Below are 25,066 nucleotides of genomic sequence, written 5' to 3' on the forward strand. Positions count from 1 at the left end.
AAAACAACCGCATCTCCACGTGGTGAATGATGTTGATTGGGGCGAAGCTCTGGTGGTGCTTGTCTGCATAGACGCTGAGCCGCAGCATGCTGAGCCTTTTGTTTGTTTTCATCCGTGTCACGCTGCGGTCAATTGCTCAAATGCATATATAACCACGTTCCATATCACACATTCTTTTTCTGACATGGATGAAAACGAACGAAAGGCTCGGCATGCTGCGGCTCACCGTCTTCGCAGACAAGCACCACCAGAGCTTCGCTTCAATCAACATCATTCACCACGTGGGGATGCGGTTTTTTTTTTTTTTTTCCCTACACGAGCATGTGGTCACGAGCACGTGGTCACGTGGCCGTCGGGTGCACAGCAGGAGCATGTGCACCCGATGGCGGACGGACATACGGACATGGCTAGCCCCTAAGGAGCTTCGCCCCTAAAAAGCTAGTCGTTCAAAAGCAACTTTCCTTCGTCATCCGCAGAGGCGCTGCCACTCGCGGCACTACGAACGCCGTCCACCCATACCTGCTCGTGTACGGGCAATGGGGGAGAACCGCTTTTCGAAAGACGCTCGTCCATAAACCTCGTCGAACGACAGATCCGAGAACAAAGACTGCAATGCCCTCCGAAGTTTCAGATGTATAGAGTGGATAAAATCTTTTAAACTCGGCGGGGGACATCTCACTTAGTGTCACTGAATGTTCCCGGAGTACCGAAACTCCCGAGCTTCGTTTTAGAACCGAGTCGCAGCGCAGCAGTCACGCTCCGACCCATCCACAATATGGCACTGCTCTACGCAGTCGAAGTGAAGCGCGTACAGTGTAGCGTTTGTTCTCGTGCAAACTCTTCAATCCCCTTTCCTGGTCTGTGGCAACACTGGTTTGTTTTTATTAAAGTTCTTTCCCTTGTTCCAAGCAGGGCGTGACTTGCTCTTCGCTGTATCGATTCTCTCTCTCACCTTGAAACACATTGAAGTCGAGTGTAAGGCTTAGCGTCTGAGGCATAGAGTTTGAAACGTAGCACCAGCGTAACCGGAACGAGCAAACGAGTTGGCGATCTTCTTTGGCGAAACAGATTAGTGGCCACTTTATATTAAAAAAAAATGTAGGGAAAATCATTGCAACTTCCGTTCAGTCCTAACTCATCGAAGCCAATAGCTCTCACCCGTGCGTACCCGCCGTAGCCACGCGGAAACATTTTATAAACTTTGTTTTGGGCCGATCCACAAAATGGACAGCTGGTAACTTCCGCCACAGGCTAAACCAGCCACTCGGAACTGGATTCTCCGGGATTGATTTCCAATAAGCAGACTGAATGAAATTCGGTACTCAGGGAACATTCAGTGACTCGTCTCACCCACCCTATTTGGCAGCAAAAAAGCAAAACGTTTTTTTTTTTTTTTTTTTTTTTTTTTTTTCGCAACGCTTTTTTGAAATTTTTTTGCTCGTTTCGTGGAAATTGGCTGTACAACGTGCTCCGCGTTGGAAATCGGAGGCGTTTAATTACGCGTCAGAAACTGAGGCTAGAGTTTGGCGAGACTGACGGTACTTTCGGCCGGGAGTCCTCAAACTTTTCCATCACAGAAAATGCCGGACTTTCTCTGCTGACTGTACAGGTGTGAAACTTTTTGGGACAGGTTGTCAAGTTTACTGGCACGGGCGTCTGGCTTTCTTTGGAACCTCCTTTGCATGAAAGAGCACACAAACGAGTTGCAGGATGAAGTCACTTTCATTCCTTCGTTTCTTCTACGTGTTTACAAAGAGTTAATGTCTCGGTAACGGTAAGCAGAAGGCAAACTGAGAAACTTGCAAAATTTGTCTCTGAATGTGAACATAAATAGCCGACGTCGAGCGGGGCTTTCGATTATTCCACCGAAGCATTTCGTAGACAAGAATATCAAATCTCGTTCACATCGCCTCGAGCTCATATACAGGGTGTTTCCAGAAACAGGGGAAAAATCGCTCCTGCAAAATCTACACACCGCACAGAAAAAGGGTTGTTGCCATAGAGGTCTGTCTCAAAGGACCCGTCAAGGAAAATTATTAGCTTTCAATATAATTGGATAATTAATTAATTTTAAGTAATTAAATTGTTAATGATTGATGTTAAAGAGATAGTTTCAATTAGAATCCTGCTCGGCATGATCGAAAACAACAAAATACACCCACGTTACAATGATGCAAGGCACGCGCAGCCTTTTACGGCGTGCCAAACAAATGCTCAATTGGGACGCGTTTCTGGGTTTCCGTTTCTTAACGGAGTGCATCTTCACGCGAACAGTCCCGGCCTCCCATGTCTGAAACGCGCAATGTGCTTGCGTCGCCACGCATTGCACACAGAAGAGGCTAGATAAGAAAGCCTCCAGACTGTAACATGAGGTTTGCTTTTCTGACGTCGGTGCCAATGTGAACACGGACCTTTATATGCGATTCGTGGCGGTGCACACACGTTCTGTTTTAGAAAGGGGGCAGCATGGCTGATGCAATGATGCGCTTTGATAAGAAACAGAAACCAAGAAATGCGTCAAAAACTCGAAATGTCCTAAAATGCTGCGCATGCCTCATATCATTGTGATGTGGGTGTGTTTAGTTGTTTTCAATGATTAGCGGGATTTTAATTGAAACCATCCCTTTAATATGAATAATTAACAATTTACTTACTCAAATTTAATGAATTGCCCAATTATATTGAAAGCTAACAATTTTTCTTAATGGGCCCTTTGACACAAACCAATACGACATCAGCCTTTTTTTCTGCGTAATGCGTAGATTTCGCAGGAGCGATTTTTCCCACGTTTCTGGAAACACCCTGTATTCGTAGTAAATGATGCAACGAATACAGTGATCTTGTGTAATTAGAAAGAAACGAGCGCTTCCTATCGTGATTTGACTCGTGTGCCCAATACAGTTCTATAGACCTTTCCAGCAGCAGTCTCGAACGAAGCGATTTACAGCGCGCGTCCCTGGTTTTGAGTGTAAGTCAGTGTTGCCCGACTGTGCTGAGCTGTGGAGTTTCTAGTCAGTGGGCTGTGACAGCCTGCGTAGGCGCAATTCCGGACGCTGGAAGCGGCTGATTTGCCGCGTTTTCTTTTTATTTTGTGTTCTGTGGCGAACATAATTTATAGAGGTATTTAAGAAAGCGGTGCTTTATTGGGAACAAAAAGAGAAGTGTGCGTAAAAGCAGCTCATCAAGCCCTGCCCACAATGACGCCTGGAAGAGTGATGTAGTCATTCAGGCCCCATCGTCACTCGCGTCAGCCGCGCACCGACCAAAGGCATGCTGCCGAGATAGCGACATGATACGAACAACGGCGTCACTCTCCAAAGCGTTATTTTGGGCAGGGCTTGATGTGCTCTATTTGCACGCAATTTTTAAAACGGGCAATAAAATGCAAAAATTTAGTTGATGGATTATCTAAAAAAAACTAAACTTTTTGCAAATATTTTAAATTGGCCTGGCCTCCAATAGTAATTGCCGTCAGTACTGCAATTCCAATATGACCTATAAAACCAAAAGTTAAAGATTTCAGTTAATTAGTCAACTCACCGTGACTATGATTATTGTCTAATGTCAGCCGAGTTTGTTAAACACATGGTGAAGACAGAACTCGGCCAACTTTCACTTTCCATTTGTACATATATTTAAAAAAACAATCAACATAACATTAACAATATACTAAAACACTGTAATTTAATTTATAGGTTAGAGATGAAGAGGGTAGTAGCTGCTGCAAAGACAGGGTGTCCCAGGTAACTTGCCCCAAAACCTTAAAAGAAAATTAAAAAAAGAAAGCTCACTGCAGCGTTGATATCAACTGTATGTTGTTAGCAAGCGTCTTGAGAAAGAGCATACATTTTTTTTTAGTGCACCTAGTAATTTAATTAATGAAGGCTAATCAGTTAACCTTTTAATTATTTGTTTCAGAGCCGAGGTGTGAATTGGAGAGTTTTGGGCGAACTGAGAAGCAGTCAATTAAGGCGTTTGCTACTTGATACACTTTGCACGCTTCTTCTAATTAGCCTGAAAGGAAAAGCCATGAAATATAAAGAAGATCATGTGGCAAAGCGCCCGTACAGAGCACGTCTAAGAGTGCTGCATGCGCAACGTGCAATGTTGTCACGTAATCTTTTTTTTATATTTTGCAGGCTTTCTTTTTAGACTAATTAAGAGAAGCATGCAAAGCATATCATGCAGCAAACACCATAAGAGTGATTCTCAATGCAATCTGAACTAATAATTAAAAAGTTTGCTAATTAGACTTGATTAATTAAATAACTAGGTGCACTACAAGAAATATGTGCAATTTCCCAAGACGCTTGCTAACAACATACTAGTTAGCTTCAGTGCCAAACAGCCAGGCACGTATCCAGGGGGGGGGGGGGGGGCCACAAGGCCCGGCCCCCCCCCCCCCCCCCCCCTGAAATCTTCCATTTTGCTGGGGCCTCCTCTCTCCCCTCCCCCTCATACAGCATTTTGTCATGGGTGCCCCCCCCCCCCCCCCCCGAAACAAAATCCTGGCTACGTGCCTACAAACAGCACTTCGTTTTTGTTTTGTTCTTAAGTTTGCTGCAAGTTATTTGGGACACCCTATATATTTGTGATATTTATAAAAACAATGTGACCAGGTAGTGCAGTCTAGTCTTTTATTGCCAATTGTAATGTAGAAGTGTAAACATTTGATAAGAGGTTATTGACGAAAAAATTTCCCGTAATTTAGAAGAATGACCAAGACAAAGAAGATGTGGCGATAGCCTAGATGGCTGATACAGGCGGGATACATAGCGGCAGAAAGAATGTCCAGGTTTATATGCTAGTATAATGTCTCTGGTCTTGCAGTAAACTAAAAGAGCTTACAAGAGAGCCCTTCCTGATATTCCATTCGACGCAATACAGACATACACACCACTAGTGGAGGGAACAAGGACACGTGTCGCCTCTCGATGGGAGGTCCATTGTTGCGACAGAACTCACCCAGAGAGAAACAATAGAGGGCCCCCGTGATGGGTCCATCCTTCACCGTGTACTGCTCCAGAACAATCACTCCAAATGGGTCCGAGCACTGAAAGGGGGGAATTACTCTTATTTCTCCAGAAACACGGGTAAATTAATGCAGTTACACATATTCTGATGGGCTAGGTTGCGTAGGCGTAGATTTGAAACAAATCTTAACTTAGCGCGACTCCACTCAATGTAGCTCCATTTAGTAGTATACCAACTGTGCCACCCGATAACTGATGTTCTACTTTGAGGAGTTTTTTTTGCATTTTACATCACTTAAAAGGTCACTGACAGGGTATTTATGCTTGCCAAGGTTTTCATTTGTACGTGACACATGAGAGCCCACTACCCAGAACATGATTTGCGGCTCGAAATTCGTTCCGTTTCCATCCGAAAACCGCCGATCAAGAACTGGCTGGTTTGAGTCGAGCTCACTCTCTTCTCCGTGGTCACGTGCAGTTTTCTATGGTTTAGACACAACCACCAAATATAACCGATGTCATGGGTCATCGAAGACACACACACAATATTTTTTAAAAAAAGAAATATGATATCCGTTTTTCGTGGCTACTAAAAAGCTGCAAACAGTTCCGCCAACTCTCTCCTCTATATTTCTTCTTCCTCCCCACTCTAGTTTCGGTTTCAATTTCGAGCAGCTGCATTTTTTTACTTTATTAAAAATATATGTGACACTAGCAAAATACTGATTGGCAGTCTCCCGACGCTTTAATAAATCGCCTAACAAAAAAATAAAAAAATTAATTTTTTGGGTTGTGTCACATTTAAAGAATGAAAGAATGCCGCAAGTGTCACGATGCAGCTGTTTAAAGATGACGCCCCATATGGAACACAAGTGTGAAAGCTTCTTCAAGACTCTAAGGCAGACCCAACAGATCGGAGCATGTTGGGCAGTACTCGGGGAGGGGGTTGTTTTAGTCATGCGGGGTGTGCCCGGTTACTTCCACTATCAAAATTTGAGTTGGATAAATGTACCAACTGCAGACAGCTTCGTAAAATGTTTCATTGCAAACTGTTCATTTGCTTATTTATGTGATTTTTACAACTAACAAGTACAAACATTCTGTAACATGCGTACAATCCCACTGCGTGTCACGTGTAAAAAAAGAATATAAAATATTCAGCCACTTTTTGCGACTTTACTTGCAGGCAAAGGGGAATAAGGAGCAGTTGCTGACCTGGTCTTTGCTCTTGTAATAGAAAAGCAGATTTCCTCGGAGCCTGCACCACCGCTCCGTGTAAACTGAAACAAAACACACCATGTCTTCAACTGAAACCACAGACAACATTGAAATGCACGTTAAAAAAAAAAAAAAAAAAAAAAAAAAAAGAGCACCCTATTACAAAATAAAGGAAGGAAAAGAATGCAGAGAAGACACTGATAACCTAAACGGACGTGCCGACTTGGCTGTTGAAAACATCCTGCCGCCGATCTCAAAGGAAAGTCCTTTATTTATATATATATATATATTTTTTTTTTTTTTTCTCTGAAAAAGTATTTGGTTTGCTCGAGGCAGCTCTCGATAGCAGTTTGCGTAAGCACGGCCAAATGATCGAGCGAGGGGTTGGAATAGAAAAACCGCGTAGGTATTCGAAAAGTCTGCCACACGCGAGTGTGATGAGGGCATGCTCATACGCGCCTATCTAATGAATGAGATATAATCGACGAAATAAACTAAGCACTTAGAGGTACCGAAACAGCGCGCAGTATATATACTCACCGTCACTTCGTCGAAAGAGGCCGTCCTGGCGTTCCTTGATGAACAGTATCCCTTCCTTCTCGAACTTGTACGAAGGCTGCGAGGCGACGGCGCATATCTCCTTTGCATTGAATCTCATTGGAGACGGGCGGCTTCAAAGTAAAACGAGAAAGACACAACCGAAACCGCAAAAGTTGCTCGGCGCCGGCATGCGTTTTACGCGGTCTTGCAGCGCATCCAAACGGGCCTCATCACTTGGCTTCCCTCGGAGTTTCGACCAACGACAAAACCGGTCGGTTACCCTTTCGAAGCGTTCGATCGACGCAAACGTTCCGAATACGGGTCGTTGAGAGGCGACGGAGTTGACGCCTTTTCAGGACGGGTCCACACAGCTGGGCGAAGCTTGGATCTCGACGGAGTTTGTTCCGTTTTCGAGACGTTTCCGACGTCAACAAGGCGCTCGCCGACGGCGCGAAGCGGAAGCCGGGGGGGTCGTACAACGTGGAACACGGGGTTAGGAACGTCCAGCGAACTCATACATAAGCAAACATTTCAAACGTTGTTGCAGTTGCCCTGAGGAGCAGCTAGCGCAGCAGCCGCGCATCTCAGGAAAATCAAACATTAAAAAACGAACCGGACGTCCACCTATTTCCCGGTTGTTCTGGTTGTTCCGGCGGATACAACATTTGTCACGTGATCATAGTGGCTGCAGTAAAAAATCAACGAATATTATTTTTATATATTTTTCTGCTTAATTAAGCACTCTCTTCCTGCCGTTGGTGCCTTTCCAATTATTTGTTTTTATCAAGGAGGTTGGTTGTTATCACTGGTTTTTAGAGTTATGTTTGATTGTGGACACACAAACAAGGTGCAACATTATGGTAGCTGCGATCCGTGGATTTGAGAACAGTCTTCGTATCTCTATGATGCAACAATGGCGGCCGCCATTTCTCACGTGGAAAGCATAAAAACCTTACCGGCGTTGCCGGCGTGCTCCCTTTACGAGGCTTCCTCAACACGAATAGCGCGTAAAGCGAGCCCGAAAGTTATTTGCGGCAACTTGGGTCGTCCTCAGCTCTGCGCCGACAGCCGCTATGAGCGGAGAAGAGGAGCTTAAGAGCTTCATCGAAGGCGAGACGGCCAAGCAGCGCTACCAGCACCTCGTGCATGAGCTCACCGAAAAGTGCTGGGACATCTGCGTGGACAAGCCGAGCGCCAAAATGGACGCAAAGACCGAGAGCTGCATCCTGAACTGCGTCAACAGGTTCATGGACGCCACTACCTTAATCGTGGATCGGCTGGCCAAGTCCAACTCTGCTTTTGACTCGGAGGTGGTCGGTTGAACGACGGGCCGTGCGGGGCTGATCCCTTTTGGCATGCGTGTCGCGCCTATGTTGCTGTAGTTTACCTTTGACGACTGTCGATGTGTCGGGCCCTCTACCCTGTCCATTTTGATGTGTGGGATGCTCGTTGAGACGAGTAAACAGCTGTCCCGTGCGAACACTCGGTAGATGAAGTGATGTGTGGCAGTACAAACTACAAACACTTCAATGTGGCCCATCATAGTCATGTAATACAGATGAAAGCGTTGAAACCAGTATGCCCTTTAAAAAAAAAAAAAAAAAAAAAAAAACTTGCAGAATGTAGTGGAGTCAATGGCCTACCTCCGTCCATCTGGCACTGTGGGTACTACTTGCTTGAAGCAGATGCCGTAAAATAAACCCAGGCATCAATCTAAATATCTTTGTACCTTCACTTGTCGTTAATAGTTCGGCATCCTTCTGCGCCTCTTGCCAGAATCATTTTGAAGACTGTCTGCAACTCGAAGTGCTCGCTTCATTGCAAATTGTGCAGTTTGCACTTGGAAGAATCCATACGACTGCAGACAAGAATTTGACAGGCACTCTGCGACCTAGTAATATATCTGCCTCATTAACATTTCTCGGGGCGGCTCCGAAAGAAACTTGGTCAAGTATGGGCTTGTGCGTTGCTATACGTTATACTTCATGTTTTACCGGAGCTATCATGCACTACCCAAAGGTTGTCACTCTTCTCAACCACGTCGTTTAACACCAGAGACTGGTGCAGAAAAGGAAAATAACTTTTAGTCAAAGGAACAGACACACATTCTCAAAGCAAGAATTGCTGGCGCTCCAAATTTTTGTGCCACTGTTTTCACTGATGTAATTTTGTCCCCCATTTTGTTGCAAGCTTTCTGGTGCGTGCCAAAGGCGAGCATTGCAAGGACTTATCTGACCCTTTAAATGCACAGAAGCTTGTAAGCCTAACCAGGTTGACATCTCAGCAGGTTGTGACGTAATCATTCATATTAGTAAATTTCTTTGAAAAACAAGCTAACAACAAAATGGCAAATTGACGTCGTGCGAAAACACTCTATAGACCAGGGGTGTCCAAGCTGCGACTCGCGAGCCGCATACGTCTTTTCACATGTTAAAGTGTGGCTCGCAATTCCCTCCCCTTTCCCAAACCGGAACGTGTTTAAATCGAGGCAGGTTGCGGTTTGGTAGTCTTGTGTTACAGCTACCTTACATACAGTTGGACTGCTTTTGACCCGGATGGATTGAAAGTAATTCAAGTTTCATTTATTGCTCTAAAGAAAAGAAAACCCGTGGGGGGGGGTTCTTTTGTTTAGAGCGGGACGAGTAGGGGGCTCTTGAGATGTGGTAGCAACTCAAGAGCTGGGGTTTCCGTCATGGATGAAACATTGCATGTAACCGCTCAACGTCTATACAGGAGAGGGGGCTGCAGTCAAATGCATATATAATCGCGTTAAACTTTGCATGCATTGGCTCAACGTTTATAGACGAGAGGGCACTGCGGTCAAATGCGTATATAACCACATTCCATACCACACACACTCTTTCTGACATGGACCGTTGACTTAAGCGGTGGAGATACATTCTCACACCTTCTAGCGGATCCAAGAACCGAGGATCCTAGGAGAACCACTGGCTCTGCATTGCACCGACTATAAAGCAGTAATAATGAAGTCGAAACACAACCTGGAACTCAGCACTACCTATGAGCAATAAAAATAATCAGCACCATTAGCACTACCTATGAACAATAAAAATCAGTATCATCAGCACCACCAGAACTTCGCCCCAATCAACATCATTCACCATGTGGAGATGCGGTCTTCTTTTTTCGGCTGCTGTAGGAATAAAGGCGAAAGGGGTGAAAGTGAGACGTGTAAACGAGCCGAAGTGGAAGGCACAATGTAGTTGCCCTCGAGGTCGTAGCGCAGCAAAGACCGCAATTTGGGCGATTGAGACGACAACAGTTTTAGTGTGTCCATTCAATTTGTTTTTTTATTAATCCGCTTTACGGCGTACCGATCGGGGGGCGGGGAAGCAAGGGCAAAACATATGGCACTCGGAACCGAGGCAAGCCAGAACAGGTCATGGGTCAAGGCTCTTACAAAAAAACCGGCACAAAACAGAAAATGCGTCCAAACAAAAATGCTTGAACCAGAGCGGCATCGGACAATTTTCAGGCAAGTCAAGTGCCGCGACGAGCCAACAACGGTTCGGCGGCGGAGCGGCCGTCGAACGCGCCGCAAAGCACCGGACATGTCCTGTTACAAGTTTATCATCGGTCTCGCGCTCGAACAAACTCGCCCAAACCCGGACCACCACGTGTGAGAAATATTGACAGTTTCGAGTAAAAGTGGCGATGCATTCTAGAACAGACTTGGGAATTGGCAAGTGTGCCACGAGCTGGATTGGCGGCTTTCGGCAAGGAATCTGGGAACGCTTGTCGGGAAGTTGTCCGCCTGCTCGCAATCCCTTTGACAAAGTTCCCAACCGCGATGGGAAATTCCAGGGAAACAAAAAGGCTGCACGACTGCGGTGTTTCTCAACAGCCAGTTTACAGCTGAATGAGGAATCGCTCATCCTTTTTGCCGAATTGGAGAAAACGAGACGTTTGAAAAGGCACATCTTACTCAAAACGAGGTGCGAGCATTTCTTAAAGAAAAAAAAAAAGGTTTTCCCTTTGAACCTTTTCTACAATGCATTACCTGGCGACCCCACACTTTTAATCGCGAGTGCGTCGCAGATTCTGACTGGTCTGGGCGGCACAATTTGTGTCCGAGTGACGCCACACTCCCGGCCCCTCCGCACTTTGTGCGCTCTCTCCCCAGCGCAACGAGCTCGTCTACGCCACGTTAGACGATGACACGAACAAGCTCGCAAAACTGAGGCCTCAAAAGTGTTTGCGAGCACGCTATGTACAGTCGCAAATCTCGCCAAAAAATCAGAACGAAAAAAAAAAATGCTCTCAGAAATAAGAAAGTAGTGCAGAGCTTAATTTCAAAAGATGACTAGGTGTGTTTGCAAGAAGATGAAAAAATAATAAGAAACCTAAATATAAAGAAACCAAGGCCCGCATCAAAGCGCTCTCCGTCTTCACGTTTGGTTATGGTGCCGTCCGCTATCTTTTGAGTTTTATTTTTTCTTTCACCAGGACGGGACAATAGAGACGGCACACCGAACGCCAGTGTTGTCTGCTTTAGTGCAACTGCAAAAGATAGGAAAAAAGGAGAAAAACCAAAGAAACCGATTACATTCTGACAACGAACGAATCGCTGAACGACAGCTGGCGCCCCCTTTCGGCTTGTAACCCAATCCAGCTAGCAGCCCCGTCGCTAGCTAAAGTGGCAAAGCTGAACCTTGAGTATGAGTCGAAGACAAATGTATCGCAACAGTTATTTTATGTGCTGTGCTACCGTCTGACAGTGTAACCGATTCGTAAAGATGTTGTGACTTGACTTTCAGTCCGAGTCTAAAAGGCGTGACCACACAAAGCCACTTTTACGAACAATGCAACCTATGCACAAGCATAAAGTGAATAAACCCAAGCGTCTGTTCCGTGGTTTTTACAGCAATGCCTCGCCAGTTAAGTCTATATACAGAAATACAACTTTCCCAAATTCGTTGCAGCACGTACGGCCACCCTGATTATCAGTTTTCTTCGACCCTACTGACACAACGAAACAGTAAGAGTAATGTTACCGAATGATAAATGACAATAAGCATAAACAAACTAAGCTATGGGTCAAATATATCATTAGAACCTCAATTAACTGAATAAACCCTTCAACCAACTCACGATTAAGAATTTCTCGGCGCAAATCTACCTAGACCTAAGCCAGAAATTAGCCATTTCTTTTACCGCCTAAAGGGTTGTTGATTACGGAAGCCAATCACGAAGTAGCTTAACTGCCCACACTATATTTTGGCAATTAAACGAGAAAAGTAATCGTGAAACACAAGTGACGAAATGTTGGCCAATTTCGGTGCAGCTGCCGCGAACATAACCGTAGAGAGTAGACACTTGCCACTTTTGCTGAAAAGATCCCAATTTCAACGACATTTTTAAACTGGTTTTTAGAGATGCCAATGTTTGCTCGCCGCTTTTGACTAAGCCTAGTTTGCCTCCCAGCGTTTCCACAAAAGATGACAGCAAAACTCTAGCTTCACGATGCGCGGCAGCCCACTGGCTTTGAGACTAGACTCCCGCAGTATATTATGCACGTGACCCACTCCGTACACGCGTAACAACAATGCTGCAGACAACGGCTACAATGATGCCACTTTCCTCACTGATATGTTTGGAGGGGAATGTTAAACCACTGTTGAAAAAACTGCCAGCTTCGCAGTGGCAGTGAAAAAAACAAAAAAGGAACACTGACTGATACAACCAGTGCCAAATCCGTCTCAACAACCCTCAGTGCTTCACAACCAGACGTTCCGAGCTAACCGGCAAAATTATCTAAAAAAAAACCTAGACACGTGAGAACACTTGTTCTGTACTTGGTCTCGCCCTACGATGGACTGCAGCCAAAGCCCAAGCCAAAGCCAAAACTACGAGCTCTCAGGTCTAATCATGAGCAAATTAGTAAGCATGCTAATGGTACATTGCTTTGACGTGGTCATTCGTGCACAGATATGCACGTCGGGGCACCGTGGAGAGCAAATCGTCTGCTTCTTGCACAGGGGTTGCGGTGACGTCAAAGAGACGCTGAATTCAGCTCGGCTTTGATTTGAAGGATAGTGGGTAGACCTTAATGCTAGATGCCTTGAGGTCTACCCACTATTTTTGTCAATCAGCCAATAAGAGCTCACCATTCTGACATCATAACAACCTCTGTGCAAGAAGCAGACGAACTTGCGCTCAACATATACGCCGTAGCACACAGTTTCTAACCGGTTTGCGACTAAACTCGGCAGCCCGTACCTCTTGCCTCGACTTTAGCTTTAGATTTGGCTGCATTCCGTCGTCGTAGGGTGAGACCAAGTACGGCGGCGTCTGAAATACTCGCAAGCGGAGAAATGAGCCAGCCTACGCTAGGCGCCACTTCAAGTAGCTTATACAATAGTTACGGCAGACGTTGCAGTAGGGGGCTCAGAAATTCGAAGCAATTGCTCAGCCACGGACAATTTCCGGCACATGCCGGACATTGCCCAGCGGCCTTCCGGTCGGGTTGCCGAAGGTCGCCGCCACGGCTTTCTTTTCCGACCGCCGGGCATTGGAGATTTTGCGCGAGTCACCCAGAGGACGGGCACCCCATTTCCGACTCCTCACGGGGTAGCTTCAAAGCTAACAACAGCTACGAGTCTCTCGCGCCTTACGTTGGAGCATTCACCCGACTCAGTTTCTGTTTAGAGACAACCGGTACCACCTGCGCCGCGTAAACGCACCGCTGGGTACCTTTCAAAAGCTCTCACCAAGAATGTCAGTTCCGACGCGTCGCTTCCTTAGCTTCGACACTGGGCTCGCACCACCAGGCCTGGAAATTTCTTAAGGTTGGCAAAACAAACTTCTCCCAAAAAACCAACACTTTGAAAAAAAAAAAAAAGACGAGCACAAAAAAGCCTCAAGTGCAAACCAAAGTTGCACATCGCCCAAAAGCACAGAGAGGAGAAAAAAGAAGACGGGCGGCAACGAAAGAAGCACGAAATGTCGGCTCGCCGCACATCACTTTTCCACGCATCTTCTGTGGCGGTGGGTGAAAAGAACCGAAGTGCGTCCTTTTCGACAAGATTTTTTGTCGGCTACCGGGTACCCTTCGTTTTCTGCTAAAAAAATATGGAAGGCATTAAATCTATGTACCCCACAGTATTTTTTTAAAACTGCAAGCGGGCGATTTCATTTTCCATTTTCTTTAGATTAATGGAAACCTCGAGGCAAGAAAATTATGTACGACCAGAAAACCATGGCTACCCTAAAATAACCAACAGCCTCCCACTTCGCAAAAAGCACCAATCTCCTACTTTAAAAAGTTTTAAGCATGAGCGAGGGGTGTATCGAGGGCTTGCAAAGCGGTAATGCCAATACCAACGTCTTCCCGATTATCTCGAACTTTAGGGCGGGCACTTGCTTGGTATTGCACGGTAGACAAGAGTCCAGATGTGTGTAAAGAAATTGATACCTTAATAATGTCACACATGACAAAAGCAAGCGATGAAACACAGAGAAAAAAAGAAACCTTTTAACAACCTAACTCAGCTTCCAAAAACACAACTTTTGGGAAGAAACATTTATATATAATAAAAAAAATAGTAACAAAGAAAAAAAATCAACCGCCTCTATTTTAGTTGGTCACAACAAAGGACAAGCGGCCCAATGGATTGCTGCTAGTTTTCGCGCAACAAAACGGCAATTAATGACTTGGCCCGTCAAAATACAATTGTTAACAAAAACAAACGTTAACAGACAACACACAAGTTTGCCGACCCGTTTCTACTCGAGTATACCTGGAAAGCCTACTACGACTAACAATCCCGTAGAAAGCCAATCCGATTTTTTTCTTCCGAACCTCATTTTCTAAAGTGGCTAAAGCGTTGCTTTAGTCAGCACAGTCAACCAACCATGAAGCGTCGCTTTGGCCACATTCTTTAGCCAAGCTCTAGCCAGCACGGGCTACTGGCTAAGAAGTCACTTTAGCCACACCCTTTAGCCGGCACAAACTTCCGGGATGGTCGTCACTCTAGCCACTCTTTAGCCACAGCCGTTAGCTGGCAGTACCCGGCACTCTTTGGGAGGCACGCCCGTCGGAAGGCGAGCGAAGACCGCGGGGGCGGGCCGTAGCCCTCACTGCTCGAGCCAGGATCCCGGCGGGTTCTTCACCTTGATGTTGAACTGCTTCAGGGTGGCCTCCAGGGAGGCCTGGTTCCCCGAGAAGTAGGCAGACACCGCATTGTGGAACAGCAGCAGCTGCTTGTGCATCACCTTCACCTGCAACAAAGAGCCCAATTCAGTCGACCCACTCGTTTCCATCCATGACCCAGTCAAGGAAACGGGGCGTGGAAGGAACCAAGAACGGGCGAAGAAGAAGTCTTCCGCAGGCTCCGGAACGGGGCAGGCGGGAGCACACCGAATTTGTTCACCGCATAATGGCTATCTGCATCCGCTGGGAATTCCCTCCCATAGCATTCCCTCGTTTTTGCAGGCGCAACTTCTCATTAGTGGCCAAACTCGAACGAGGAAACCATAAGCGTGCATGCGAGGCGTTACCTTCCTCAGTACGCACGAGGCACAGTTTCATAAGAAGACTGAACACAATCCAGTTCGTTTTACTTGTTTGGCTTTCGAAGTCAGTGCCACTATGAGTCGCGCGTTTGGCGGTACTACGGGCCGTGCGACTCTCGCTCCAGACTCGGAAACGCGCCCCAGAAGGCGCCCCGTGTCGAGAGGACCGGCAAGAGAGAGGGGAGGCACCTTGTTCTCCTCGAGGAACTTCATCTTGATGGTGACGTCCGCTTTGAGCTTCTCGTACTTGTCCTTGTGCAGGGCAAAGTTACGCTGGGCCTCGTCCATCTTGGAAGAAATGGCGTTGCCCTGGGTGCCCTGGGTCAGCTCCTCCAGGTCCGTCCGGTACGCGTCGTACTCCAGCCTGTCAAAGGAAGAGCTTTGCCATTCGGGAACCACTTTCCGGCGCCACTGCCGTAGCGGTTTGGCCATGCCTCAAACTGCTACACGTGGCTACACCCGCCTTCGCCGTCATTATGTTAGTAAAAAAAAAGATTTGGCTCGTCGCAAAGCGTTACCATCTCGAGCGAACGTCGGTCTGGCTGGAACCGGATTGTGGAACTAGCCCCAGCTGGACTCGCCAGAAATGAGACATAATTGAGCTGGATTCAACTTGATCCATCTAGAACCGGTCCCATAATCCAGCTCCAGCTGGACTGATTTTCATTTGGGTAACCTCCCCCTTTACGTGGCGAATTAAGACGTCCCCCGCGTTTGTTCGGGCCGTCGTCGGCACCAACAAACATTCTTTGGATACACACTTTGGATGCAGAGAGCGTCCTCTTTTGCCCCAGACAAGAGAGCCTACCGCATGCGGGGCGAGAGAGAAGGTACTACCTGGCGCTCTCGTAGAGCCTGACGGTGAGCAGGGTGTCGTCGATGGTCTTGTGGCACAGGGTGGCCAGGGAGGAGACAAAGAAGTTGAGCGCACCGAGCAGGGTCTCCCCGTTGCGGCCCAGGGAGCGCTGGGCCTCCGCGTTGTAGCGGAACTCCTCCTGCAGCGGAGGGCTCCGGTGGGCCAGCTCCTGGAAGGCCTCCGCCAGTAGCCCCTGTGTCTGCACCACCTGCACGGAAATCGCAAATCGTCACATCGTCGCAACAGCAACGGTAGACATAGCAGACGTCCATCCCGCTGCAGGTCGCTCTCGGACCCGAAGCTTCGCAAAAGCTTCGGCAGCCGGGAGTTGGGACACTGCGGATACGGCGACACTCGCTCTCGCTCATACTTTCTGCCGGAACTTCTATGCGCGTGGATGGAGATGTCGGATGACGCGCCGGCTACCACGATGTCCTTCAATGCCAACTCAAGACCACTTTCAACTTACAATGCGGCACGATCCAAACTCCGTGCCGCAGCGTCCCTCGCCCGAATGCAAGTTCGTAGGGTGAGCCAGTTCAGCCACCTCTCGCGCAGAGGGCGTGGCGGGGTTGCGGAGTCTGGCTCCGACCGGAAGACGAGGCGGGCAGACGCGAGGGCGGGACGGCACCAAGCGCCGATTTGACGACGCGTGGCAGGCAGACCGAAGGCTGGGAAGAAGCTGGCTCGACGGCCGTTTCAACGCCACAGTAAGGTGCCCAGAACGAGCCATTTCCTCAGTACAAGAGTGCAGACAGCCTCCACGCATGCGACACGGCCATGCAATTGCACGCCTTGGCGATCTCCGGAGGGGACGAGACTGACAAACTGGATTTTCTGGACAACCCACGCCGTGCGGAGCCGAACCAGATGCTCCAATTGCAACATCACATTACCCGCGCCGAAGGAACGGGCTGTCTCTACGAGAGAGTGGGGCGAGGGTCGGGGACTCCGCTTCCAACCGCATGGGTCGGCGTAAGAGGGTCTCAGGGGCCCACCTGGTGGAAGTGCGAGGCGAGCGCTCTGGCGAGCCTGAGCACGTGCAGGTACTTGGCCTGGGTGTCCCTCAGCAGCTCGATCTGGGCCTCCAGCTCAGTGTCCACCGTCCTTGTGCCCTGCACACGCCCGCGAAGAAGGAAACCCAATGCTTCGAGTCGCTCCCTCCATCCATCCCGCAGTCAAGCGGGCGTCACTCACGCGAGAGCTTCTCCCCAAAAAGAAACAAACCGTTAAAATTATTTTCGACCCGGCTACTCGACAACTCAATGGCAAAACCGGCTTAGTGCTTCTGCCAAACGTAATGGTTACTATTCTATTGACTTTCCCTATAGCCGGTGACGGGCTACGAGTCTGGGAAAAGCTCCTCTTTACACTTTAGCAGAATGAATGCTGGAGAGGAGGTCGCCTCTTCTCCAGCGTTCGCTCTGCTGAAGAGGAAAGAGGAGCCTCCCCCGGACTCTTGACCTGACTTGATTTGATTTCAACGAAACTTGAAATACACCCCTCGTGTTCAGAAATAGGCTGAATATGATCCACAATATTCATACATGATAATCGCACATTTGTATGTTGAGCCTGATGGCTGTATTTTTCAATATAAATGGCCCATTCTGGCAAGTGCCTAGAGAGCAACCAGCGGAGGGCATGTGACATCCGGCGCAATCGTGACGTAACCTGTCTCGGTACGAGCAAAGCTGCAGCGCAATGCTGATGTCGACAAGACGATTGCAAGCCGGGCATCTGGCCACCGCCATGCGTCTGCTCGTGCGGGCAAGTGCGTGCAATTACAAACTCGCCAAAGCTACGTTCACGCGCAAGCTGCATATACGGAGCACCGGAGGCGCTATAGTTTTAGGCGAGACATGCTCTGTCACTACCTGTCAAATGTTCCAAGCCGGACATTTCGACGAGGCTTTAGCGACGTCCGCCATTTGCTAAAAGTTTAATTCGTTTTCAAATTCCTTTTTGTGTCTTTTTCAACGAGAGATTGGGGTGTCCGACGCGATACAGACCAAATGAGCGCCGAAATTTTGCTGTAATACCCCTTAAAGGTCCATTCATGCGTTTCCTCATACTTTCTTACGTTACGCTTAAATCACCGGAATATCAGTGCCTTGAATATTGCGTGCTAGTCCACTCCTTGAACTCATTGCCACGCTTCGTTCGAAGCACAGATGCCTCAAAGACTCCCGACGTAAGCCAACGTAAACTTTCGTAACATGTTTTTTTTTTTTTTTTCTTTAATGCAAAAAATATGTTTTTAGTTTTCTTAGTTTGTTTATTTTTGGTTTGGAATGTTGCTTTCTGTTATTGTAACCAGTCCAGAAACATGGTCGCTCCCTCAACAAAATGTGAGGACACAAAGACAACGGCACTCATATTCAAACCGCGACATCCCCGCCACCATGCCAGTTAAATAAGAAGCGAATGGCTATACTCACTGCAGTTTGCTAAAGGTTCCGGACGTTGCTTCAGTTGTTCTCATCAGTAGCTCGGTGCCAAACAGTGACCGGGAAGGTTGGAAATGCAACGCGAGAAGTTACCTCCATTACTTTATCAATGCCACGTTCCGTAACACAGCCTCAATCTTTTCTGACATGTCGCAATGCCCCAAAACAAGGGCCCGTCATCCTCGCCGGTCAGAGGTAACGGTCGGGGCCTTCGCCAATTCCCTCAACTTATTTTTATGCAAGTTCGAGACCAAAAACAGTGTTCTCGAATCAAGAGTGCACTGTGTAAGGTCCAACTGAAGCGATAACCGAGCCTGAAACGGCCATGCACTGTAGAGTTTCTATCCAATGCCCATTTTTGTGGCTAAATTTTTGTAGCCATTTTTGTGGGAATTCGTGCAACAAGATTTTCTCCAGCTATGCAATCCTGACCCCGAGACCGCCGTGCAACAAAGTTTAAAATTGGCCGATGAAATCAGATCGGGATGAAGTGACCGGGCCTGCTACCCCCCAACTAAAATCATTCCTGCCAAGACAGCAACAAATATTATCACGATTATTCATATAAGAATGAGCAGAGCAACTGTCTCATAATAATAATGGGAGACGCTTTTGGTTCGAGAGATGGCTTTTCTAATAAATGCTATCGCTGAAAAGAGGACACGAGGTTAACCGACCGAGTAAATCTAAAAAGAACATCCCAAACTCGACTAAGGCAACAGTTCAATGCAGCGTGCACAGTCACGTCGAAGGGCAGTGTTCGGAAAAGTAGCGCTCATCAAATTTGGGCTCCTCGCAAGAATCTACGGCAAAGTAAAAAGATGGAGGGATGAAAGATTGCAAGTGGCCTTGGGAGAAATAAGCTTGCTCAACACTCCGCTTCCAGACAGGCATGCTCGGTGGGACATGCTGGAACACGCAATTCAATGAGAAAGAGGAAGCGCAAGAAGAGCGAGGCAGCACCGACCTTCCCCAGCTTTTCCGACAGCATCTGTCGGGTGCACTTGTAGGTCGACACGCTCCACTGCCTGAGGTAGTCTATCTTCGACTGGCCAGGCTTGATCACACGGGGGTCGCTCCCGTTCTGCACCGGGCTCGGGCTCGTCAGCGGCACGCTCGTCGTCGCTGCGGGGTCCAAAACGGCCGACGCACGGCGGTCAATCTCTCGCCGTGTTCACGAGACAATTCCACGGTCATTCCATTGGGAGCCGGGTGGCTCCAATCTTATTTGTGTCCTAGCAGCTCCAAACGGCACGATCCAGTGGCAGACACGCGATACGGCGAGACGTCGAGCTGGCGGCAAAAGAAATGTGCAGCACAAACTGGCGTCGTCTCATGGCCAAAGTGCAAAACAAAAGAGTCGGGATCGAAAGGCGCCTAAACTCTGGAGCCTTTGCTCCATGTCGCTGGACGGTGTGAGTACTAGTCTCATTACCACTAGAAGGCTTAAGGGGGGACACTACTCAGAAAAAACAATTTCGGCAAAAAAAGTTGATTTTAAAAAATGTCATATTTACATCCACCAACACCTAGAGAGTATTCCCAGAAAGTTTCATTAGTCTACACTGCACAGTTAATTTTTTATCAAATATTTTCGGTCGTCCGATGATAAAGAAAAGGCAGGGGTTGGAACACTTTGAACACACTTTTCTCCGTTCCACTATTCGGCATAAATTTCACTTTAGGAAAACTATTGTTTTGTTATTACGCAACTTGGATTCATTTCTATGAGTTCTTCTAGAGTGAAATTTAAAGGGGAAGATAGCTATGAGCTTGTATTTTCTATGTTTGTAATTTTTCATGCTCAAGAATCAAAATTTTGGACAAAGAATGGAAATCTAAAAAACAGTATTTGAGTTTATGTGGCGTTCTTGTCATGAAAGATGGTATAATATAGAAATATAGCTCCATAGCTATCTGCTCTGGACTGTCCTAAAGCAATATAACACATGATAACGACAAAATTTATAAGTATTTTCAAAACTATAGTTTTCCTACGCAGACATGCCCACTTTCGTCTTTAAACATTTGCAAATTTTTTTGTACTTCAAGGTTAACAATATTTGGCAGAAATGTTCTCAACATCAACAGAAACAAACCCTGTAAATGTTATTTAAATCAGACAAGTGGTTCAAAAATTCACTTTTTTGGGTAGTGCCCCCCTTAACCTTTACGATCTATCATTTTTAACCTTTTTCAACTTCGAGTTATTGGAGAACTGGTGAGAACGCACGTTTGGATTGCGTGGCGTGCTGTTTGCACAAACTTACAGCACGGCAAGGTACGCTTGGCATCGCACAACGATGCCAGTCCCCTGGGCTCCTTGCACTTCAGCATCATGACATACTCGAGCGAAAAGCGAGTCAATAATCTTTGTGCACAATCGCCGCTGAAACATAACATAAAAAGCAAGAATCGTCCGCTGGGACGGCTGAAAACAAAGCAGAACACCACGACAAAAGAAGTGGCAGTACGAACAAGTTACCTCCTTGAGTACAAACATGACATCGGGGCACAAGGTTGCTTGACAAACAGCCAACCTGCCGAATGCCAGCCGAGAAGCTGGCGGTAGCATTCTTAATATTAGTTTAAGAGTGGATCGCGGTTTACCATTAGCGCAATATTTTGGAAGTGCTCGTATTTAGTCTCCATGAGTAGATATTAGTCTTATTTTGATCCAACTTTTGGCCGGAGTTACCCTTTAAGGTGGCCAACGGCATCCCTTTCACAACCACATTAAACGACACACAAAATGAAGTGGCCCCGCCTATGGTGCATTTGGCTCAACAGGACCCACCCGGAGGCTGGGCGGCCCAGGGCGCGGAAGTCCCGAAGGAGGTGGGGGGCGGGGCTCGGGTTCCCCTGGTGGACCCCTCCGGGTGGGGCATGGCGCCTCCCGAGTGGACCGCGTCCCTGCTCTCGTTGAGGGGCGGCACCTCGTCCAGGGCCTTGCGCAGGTCTTCCTCAAACTCCCGGTGGGACCCGCTGCTGCTGTGGCTCGGCGACGACGAGGTCATCACTGGAAACATGCGTGGGGCACGGTGAAGTGGGGACGCGGCGACGGGCACTCTCTGCCAGGGAACACAGTGGCATCCATTCGTGTCCACGAGACGCGACCTTTTAATGCCAATGTAGAGCGGTGTCCCATCGTGCATGTCTTTCGGGCGTCAGTCTAGACCTGTCGAGAGGGCATTTCGAAGAACCCCCGAGGTCTTAGAAAAATAATACAATAAAGGGGCAGCTGATGCCATCGCCATCCGATCGACATGCTGCGACGATTTGTTTTCAACCCTTTTGCTCTTGTTTTATTTCGCGTACGCGGGCGAGCGTGGGGGATGCGCGACCGAAACCCAATCTAAACATAGCTAATTATGCCGGCCAGAGCACCGCCCAGAACTCGAGACCTTTCCGGAAACTCCCGAGAGGTCTCTCAGTGACCACGCATCGCATGGCGTAGGGAACTCGTACGCTTTGTACACCCTGAAAGCGGCGGATACCATCTCTCGTCTCACTGCCACTTCGGAATGCAAAAAAAATGGAACACCAACCCCTTCTATTCGTTGGTCGTCATGCACCTCTTCGTTGGTCGTCATGCCTTCCCGTTTTAAAATAGCAAAATGCTAAACCAACACAAACCCCTTCTATACGTAGGTACTCCTCTAAGTGCCAACATCAGATTTCCATAATGCATCGAAAAGACAGTGGAGGCGCCGCACATTTCTGCGTAGGTCGAGACAAGGCTTCACTAGCAGCGAATGTAGCCAGACACCTCATTTCTATGAATCGAGAGAATGTCCACAAACCTGCAAAGCTTAAACGGCCCCAGACAAGCGTGACTCTCTTCCTCGTGTGTACATCGTTTTTGGCGAAGGGAAATAACGTCTTTTTGCCACTTCCAAACGAGTATGGAGCGCTTGTCTTGAAGCTAAAGCATGGCAGCCTTTGTTGAATGCCATAACAAAAATAGGCACACATTATTACCTCGTCACTGACCCTGAGGTACCCAATTGGCATGAAACGAGACAGTGGGTGCCCAACATGTCGTCGCCACGATGCGACCGTTCGAGCTTTGAACGCGCAGCTAGATCCGTCGCACACAACAGCCAAGGTTTTCTTGTCTCGGCACATCAAAGGGTAAGTGACAGAAATTGCACAAAAGATGTTTGATGCATACGCATGATTTCACCAGCCTGTTTGGCCTAGTGACCCAATAATCCCTCATAAGAATTGCTGGAAGCAACAGGGACATTGCAAAGCATATAGATAGAGAACAGCCCATAATACCTCGGGACTCTAGGGGTCATTGGCTCTTTCAAGAAACCGTATAAATCTGTTCCTTGATGTTTCTCGCTAGGATTTACCGCCATGACGCCAATCGAACACCTTTCCCCTGGCAGATAGATGCCGTAGGTTTGGATTTTAATTTCTCGATTTCTATTGTTTTACTGGGGTAATTTCTTCAGTGAAATCTTGACACACAGGGTCTGCCACCTTCGGGCACCTCTGTAATAAATACTGGTGCAATACACAAAAGAAATTGGTTCATGCACTCCCTCCAAACAGCCAATAATCCTTTTGACTCGCGGGGTAAATATTGGTGATTTCCACATAGTAGCATGCAGATACAGTACATGTACAGCTAATCAGACCATATTTTAAATGTAAAAAAAGACAAAAACCAGTTACTTAGTGCAATCAGAGGGGGCTATATCAGGCAGTGCAAGATTTTATGCAAATGTATCTGTTCCCAGGACACCTTAGCCCCGCTTTACAAACCCGCAACCTGTCCAAGTGTGCTTGAGGAAAGAGAGAACATCCACCAACCACTTGGTTACTTATGCTGTAACAAGAAGTGCACTCACCAAATGCACCGTATTGTGTCATTTTTCGAGATCCAAGTCTTTTAAAAACAAGGCACTGGGTTTTGTAACTCTCTCAATTGTGACACGGAGTTGATGTGCTTTCGAGTTAGCTGCAATAAATCGTCCAAAGGAGAGTTTAAAATGCTATGGGGTTCATCAACCACCAAATGCGTGCCCGCGCAAGAGCTAAGACTTTAAATACCTAGGAAAGTAAAATAAAATTACAGAAGTACAGTTTTATCTGCTGGGTGTGTAGCGAAAATAGTTACTTAATCCTGTTACTGAAGAGTCCTCTTTTTTAGTCTGATTTCTACTTCAGTCTCAGCGTTTTCTAAACCCAAAAGATTTGCCAAGGAAAAAAAGAGTTTTTCTCGTAGCTATGGACAGGTAAATTATGCTGGCGCTGTGTACACTGTACACCGAAGTTCTCGGATAAGACCAGGCCCGCTGGCACGATACAGAGACTTCCAGTGTGCGATATGCCAAGAGCCCCGTGGGAACAGCACAAACAGCGTTCTTAGCGGGGGTCCACCTGAACTGCCACCTAGCAACGGCGGTGTGTGGTAACTGTACGGAGCCAGCGGTGCAACGTCGGACGCCGGCTCCAGATGGCCCCTAACACTTGCCGGTTACGAGGAGCCGGTCAGAGACGGGGCTTCAGGCGCGTCACGTGCTCGGTCCGTGCATTACGAAGAGCGAGCAAACCTCGAGATTGAAGGTCGCCCCGTCGCTGTTGTGTCCAGTGAACGGAGCTGTCTCGATCGCCTAATCAATAAAGCGACGTCAGATGCTTGTCGAACCAACCACGCCTATTGTTATGTGCGGCGGCACTCGTCGAGTCAGTCGCTTGGACCGGGGCTAATCTAATCCCGGAAGCGGTGGCGTAATCCCCGGATTAACGAGGCGTTAGCGGCGTTGTTAGATCGAACGGTGCCTCCCTGGACTTGACAGGATCACGCTGCAAAACGGTTCTCTCTCCGCCTCTGGGGCCTCGAGCCTCAACCCTGAGCGACATTTTCGAGCATACCTGAATGTCCCGCTTGCGATGTTTTGTTGGCTTAATCTCACGTAATCAGCGGGTCCATTTAAATTGGCGAAATTCTAATGAAACGAACGAAAACACTCCATAATGTGAAACGACCGAAATGTCGGGGGAAACGCTGGCACTGACGTCACTTCCGGCGATGAGTTTGTCGCGGTGAGCAAGGGCTGGCGCCACCAACGAGCTTGAGTTGGGCGCCACCATCGAGTTGGCATTCAATGGGTTCAAAGTGGTTTAAAGGGAGGGCAATACATTTCGGCCAAATTATGCAAGCTTAAAGATTAAAAAAATAACAAAATAATATAAAACATAATAATGTAATTATTTGATAAATGTTTACCATTTTTGTGCTCAAACTTGTCGGACGTAATGTTTGAATACAAGAGGCACCAACGAAAGAAAGTAAATTTGATAAAACGCAGGAATTCAAATCTACTAAAATTTATGGCAAAAAAGGTAAAATATGTGATTTTTAATATATATTGGCTCAAAAATAAACAACATCAACACAAAAAGCTCCTAGTTTCGGTTTTGACATCTGATAGAATTGAAGCGACATTTTGTGACGGCGACGCAATCCGCAATCGAAT

General features: G+C 47.3%; 2 protein-coding genes and 1 pseudogene across 6 annotated transcripts in view; all 3 read right to left on the bottom strand.

The window, feature by feature from the left end:
* Positions 1-7,364, bottom strand: part of LOC8040372 (inositol polyphosphate-4-phosphatase type I A) — a 67,891-nt gene extending 60,527 nt beyond the window's left edge. The window contains exons 1-3 of the mRNA XM_040215462.2: positions 6,732-7,364; positions 6,189-6,253; positions 4,966-5,053 (exon numbers count right to left, since the gene is read on the bottom strand). Coding sequence (XP_040071396.1) covers positions 4,966-5,053; positions 6,189-6,253; positions 6,732-6,849 — 271 coding nt within the window. The 5' untranslated portion in view covers positions 6,850-7,364. The remainder of the gene's footprint in view (positions 1-4,965; positions 5,054-6,188; positions 6,254-6,731) is intronic.
* Positions 7,365-10,014: 2,650 nt separating this feature from the next.
* On the bottom strand, positions 10,015-10,749 carry LOC121835538 (annotated as a pseudogene).
* On the bottom strand, positions 10,015-24,610 carry LOC8040373 (arfaptin-2). Of its 5 annotated transcripts, XM_040215458.1 has the most exons (10): positions 24,462-24,599; positions 21,370-21,591; positions 19,540-19,697; positions 18,564-18,572; positions 17,121-17,237; positions 16,104-16,330; positions 15,456-15,630; positions 14,865-14,972; positions 13,463-13,524; positions 10,015-11,252 (listed from the first exon to the last, which is right to left on the bottom strand). In XM_040215458.1, exons 2-9 carry the CDS (start codon positions 21,587-21,589, stop codon positions 13,471-13,473), a joined length of 1,068 nt encoding a protein of 355 aa, XP_040071392.1. In that variant the 5' UTR covers positions 21,590-21,591; positions 24,462-24,599; the 3' UTR covers positions 10,015-11,252; positions 13,463-13,470. The 5 variants fall into 5 exon arrangements, 4 of the variants coding, with proteins under 4 accessions (XP_040071392.1, XP_040358737.1, XP_040071391.1 ...); XR_005798587.1 differs by having other exon boundaries at positions 13,463-14,972; XM_040502803.1 differs by lacking the exon at positions 18,564-18,572 and having other exon boundaries at positions 24,462-24,610.
* Between the last annotated feature and the right edge of the window lie 456 nt (positions 24,611-25,066).

The sequence above is a fragment of the Ixodes scapularis genome, unplaced genomic scaffold (assembly GCF_016920785.2).
Source record: "Ixodes scapularis isolate PalLabHiFi unplaced genomic scaffold, ASM1692078v2 PGA_scaffold13__105_contigs__length_92229423, whole genome shotgun sequence".
Classification (NCBI taxonomy): Eukaryota; Metazoa; Arthropoda; class Arachnida; order Ixodida; family Ixodidae; genus Ixodes; species Ixodes scapularis.

What these genes read in the sequence shown, in the direction of transcription:
- LOC8040373 (XM_040215458.1), bottom strand. Translation starts at nt 21,589, where the DNA reads ATGACCTCGTCGTCGCCGAGCCACAGCAGCAGCGGGTCCCACCGGGAG. An exon ending in CTGGGCCGCCCAGCCTCCGG is followed by an intron (nt 19,698 to 21,369) that starts GTGGGTCCTGTT and finishes TGGACCCCGCAG; the next exon opens with CGACGACGAGCGTGCCGCTG. An exon ending in TGAAGCAGTTCAACATCAAG is followed by an intron (nt 13,525 to 14,864) that starts GTGAAGAACCCG and finishes AGAAATTTCCAG; the next exon opens with GCCTGGTGGTGCGAGCCCAG.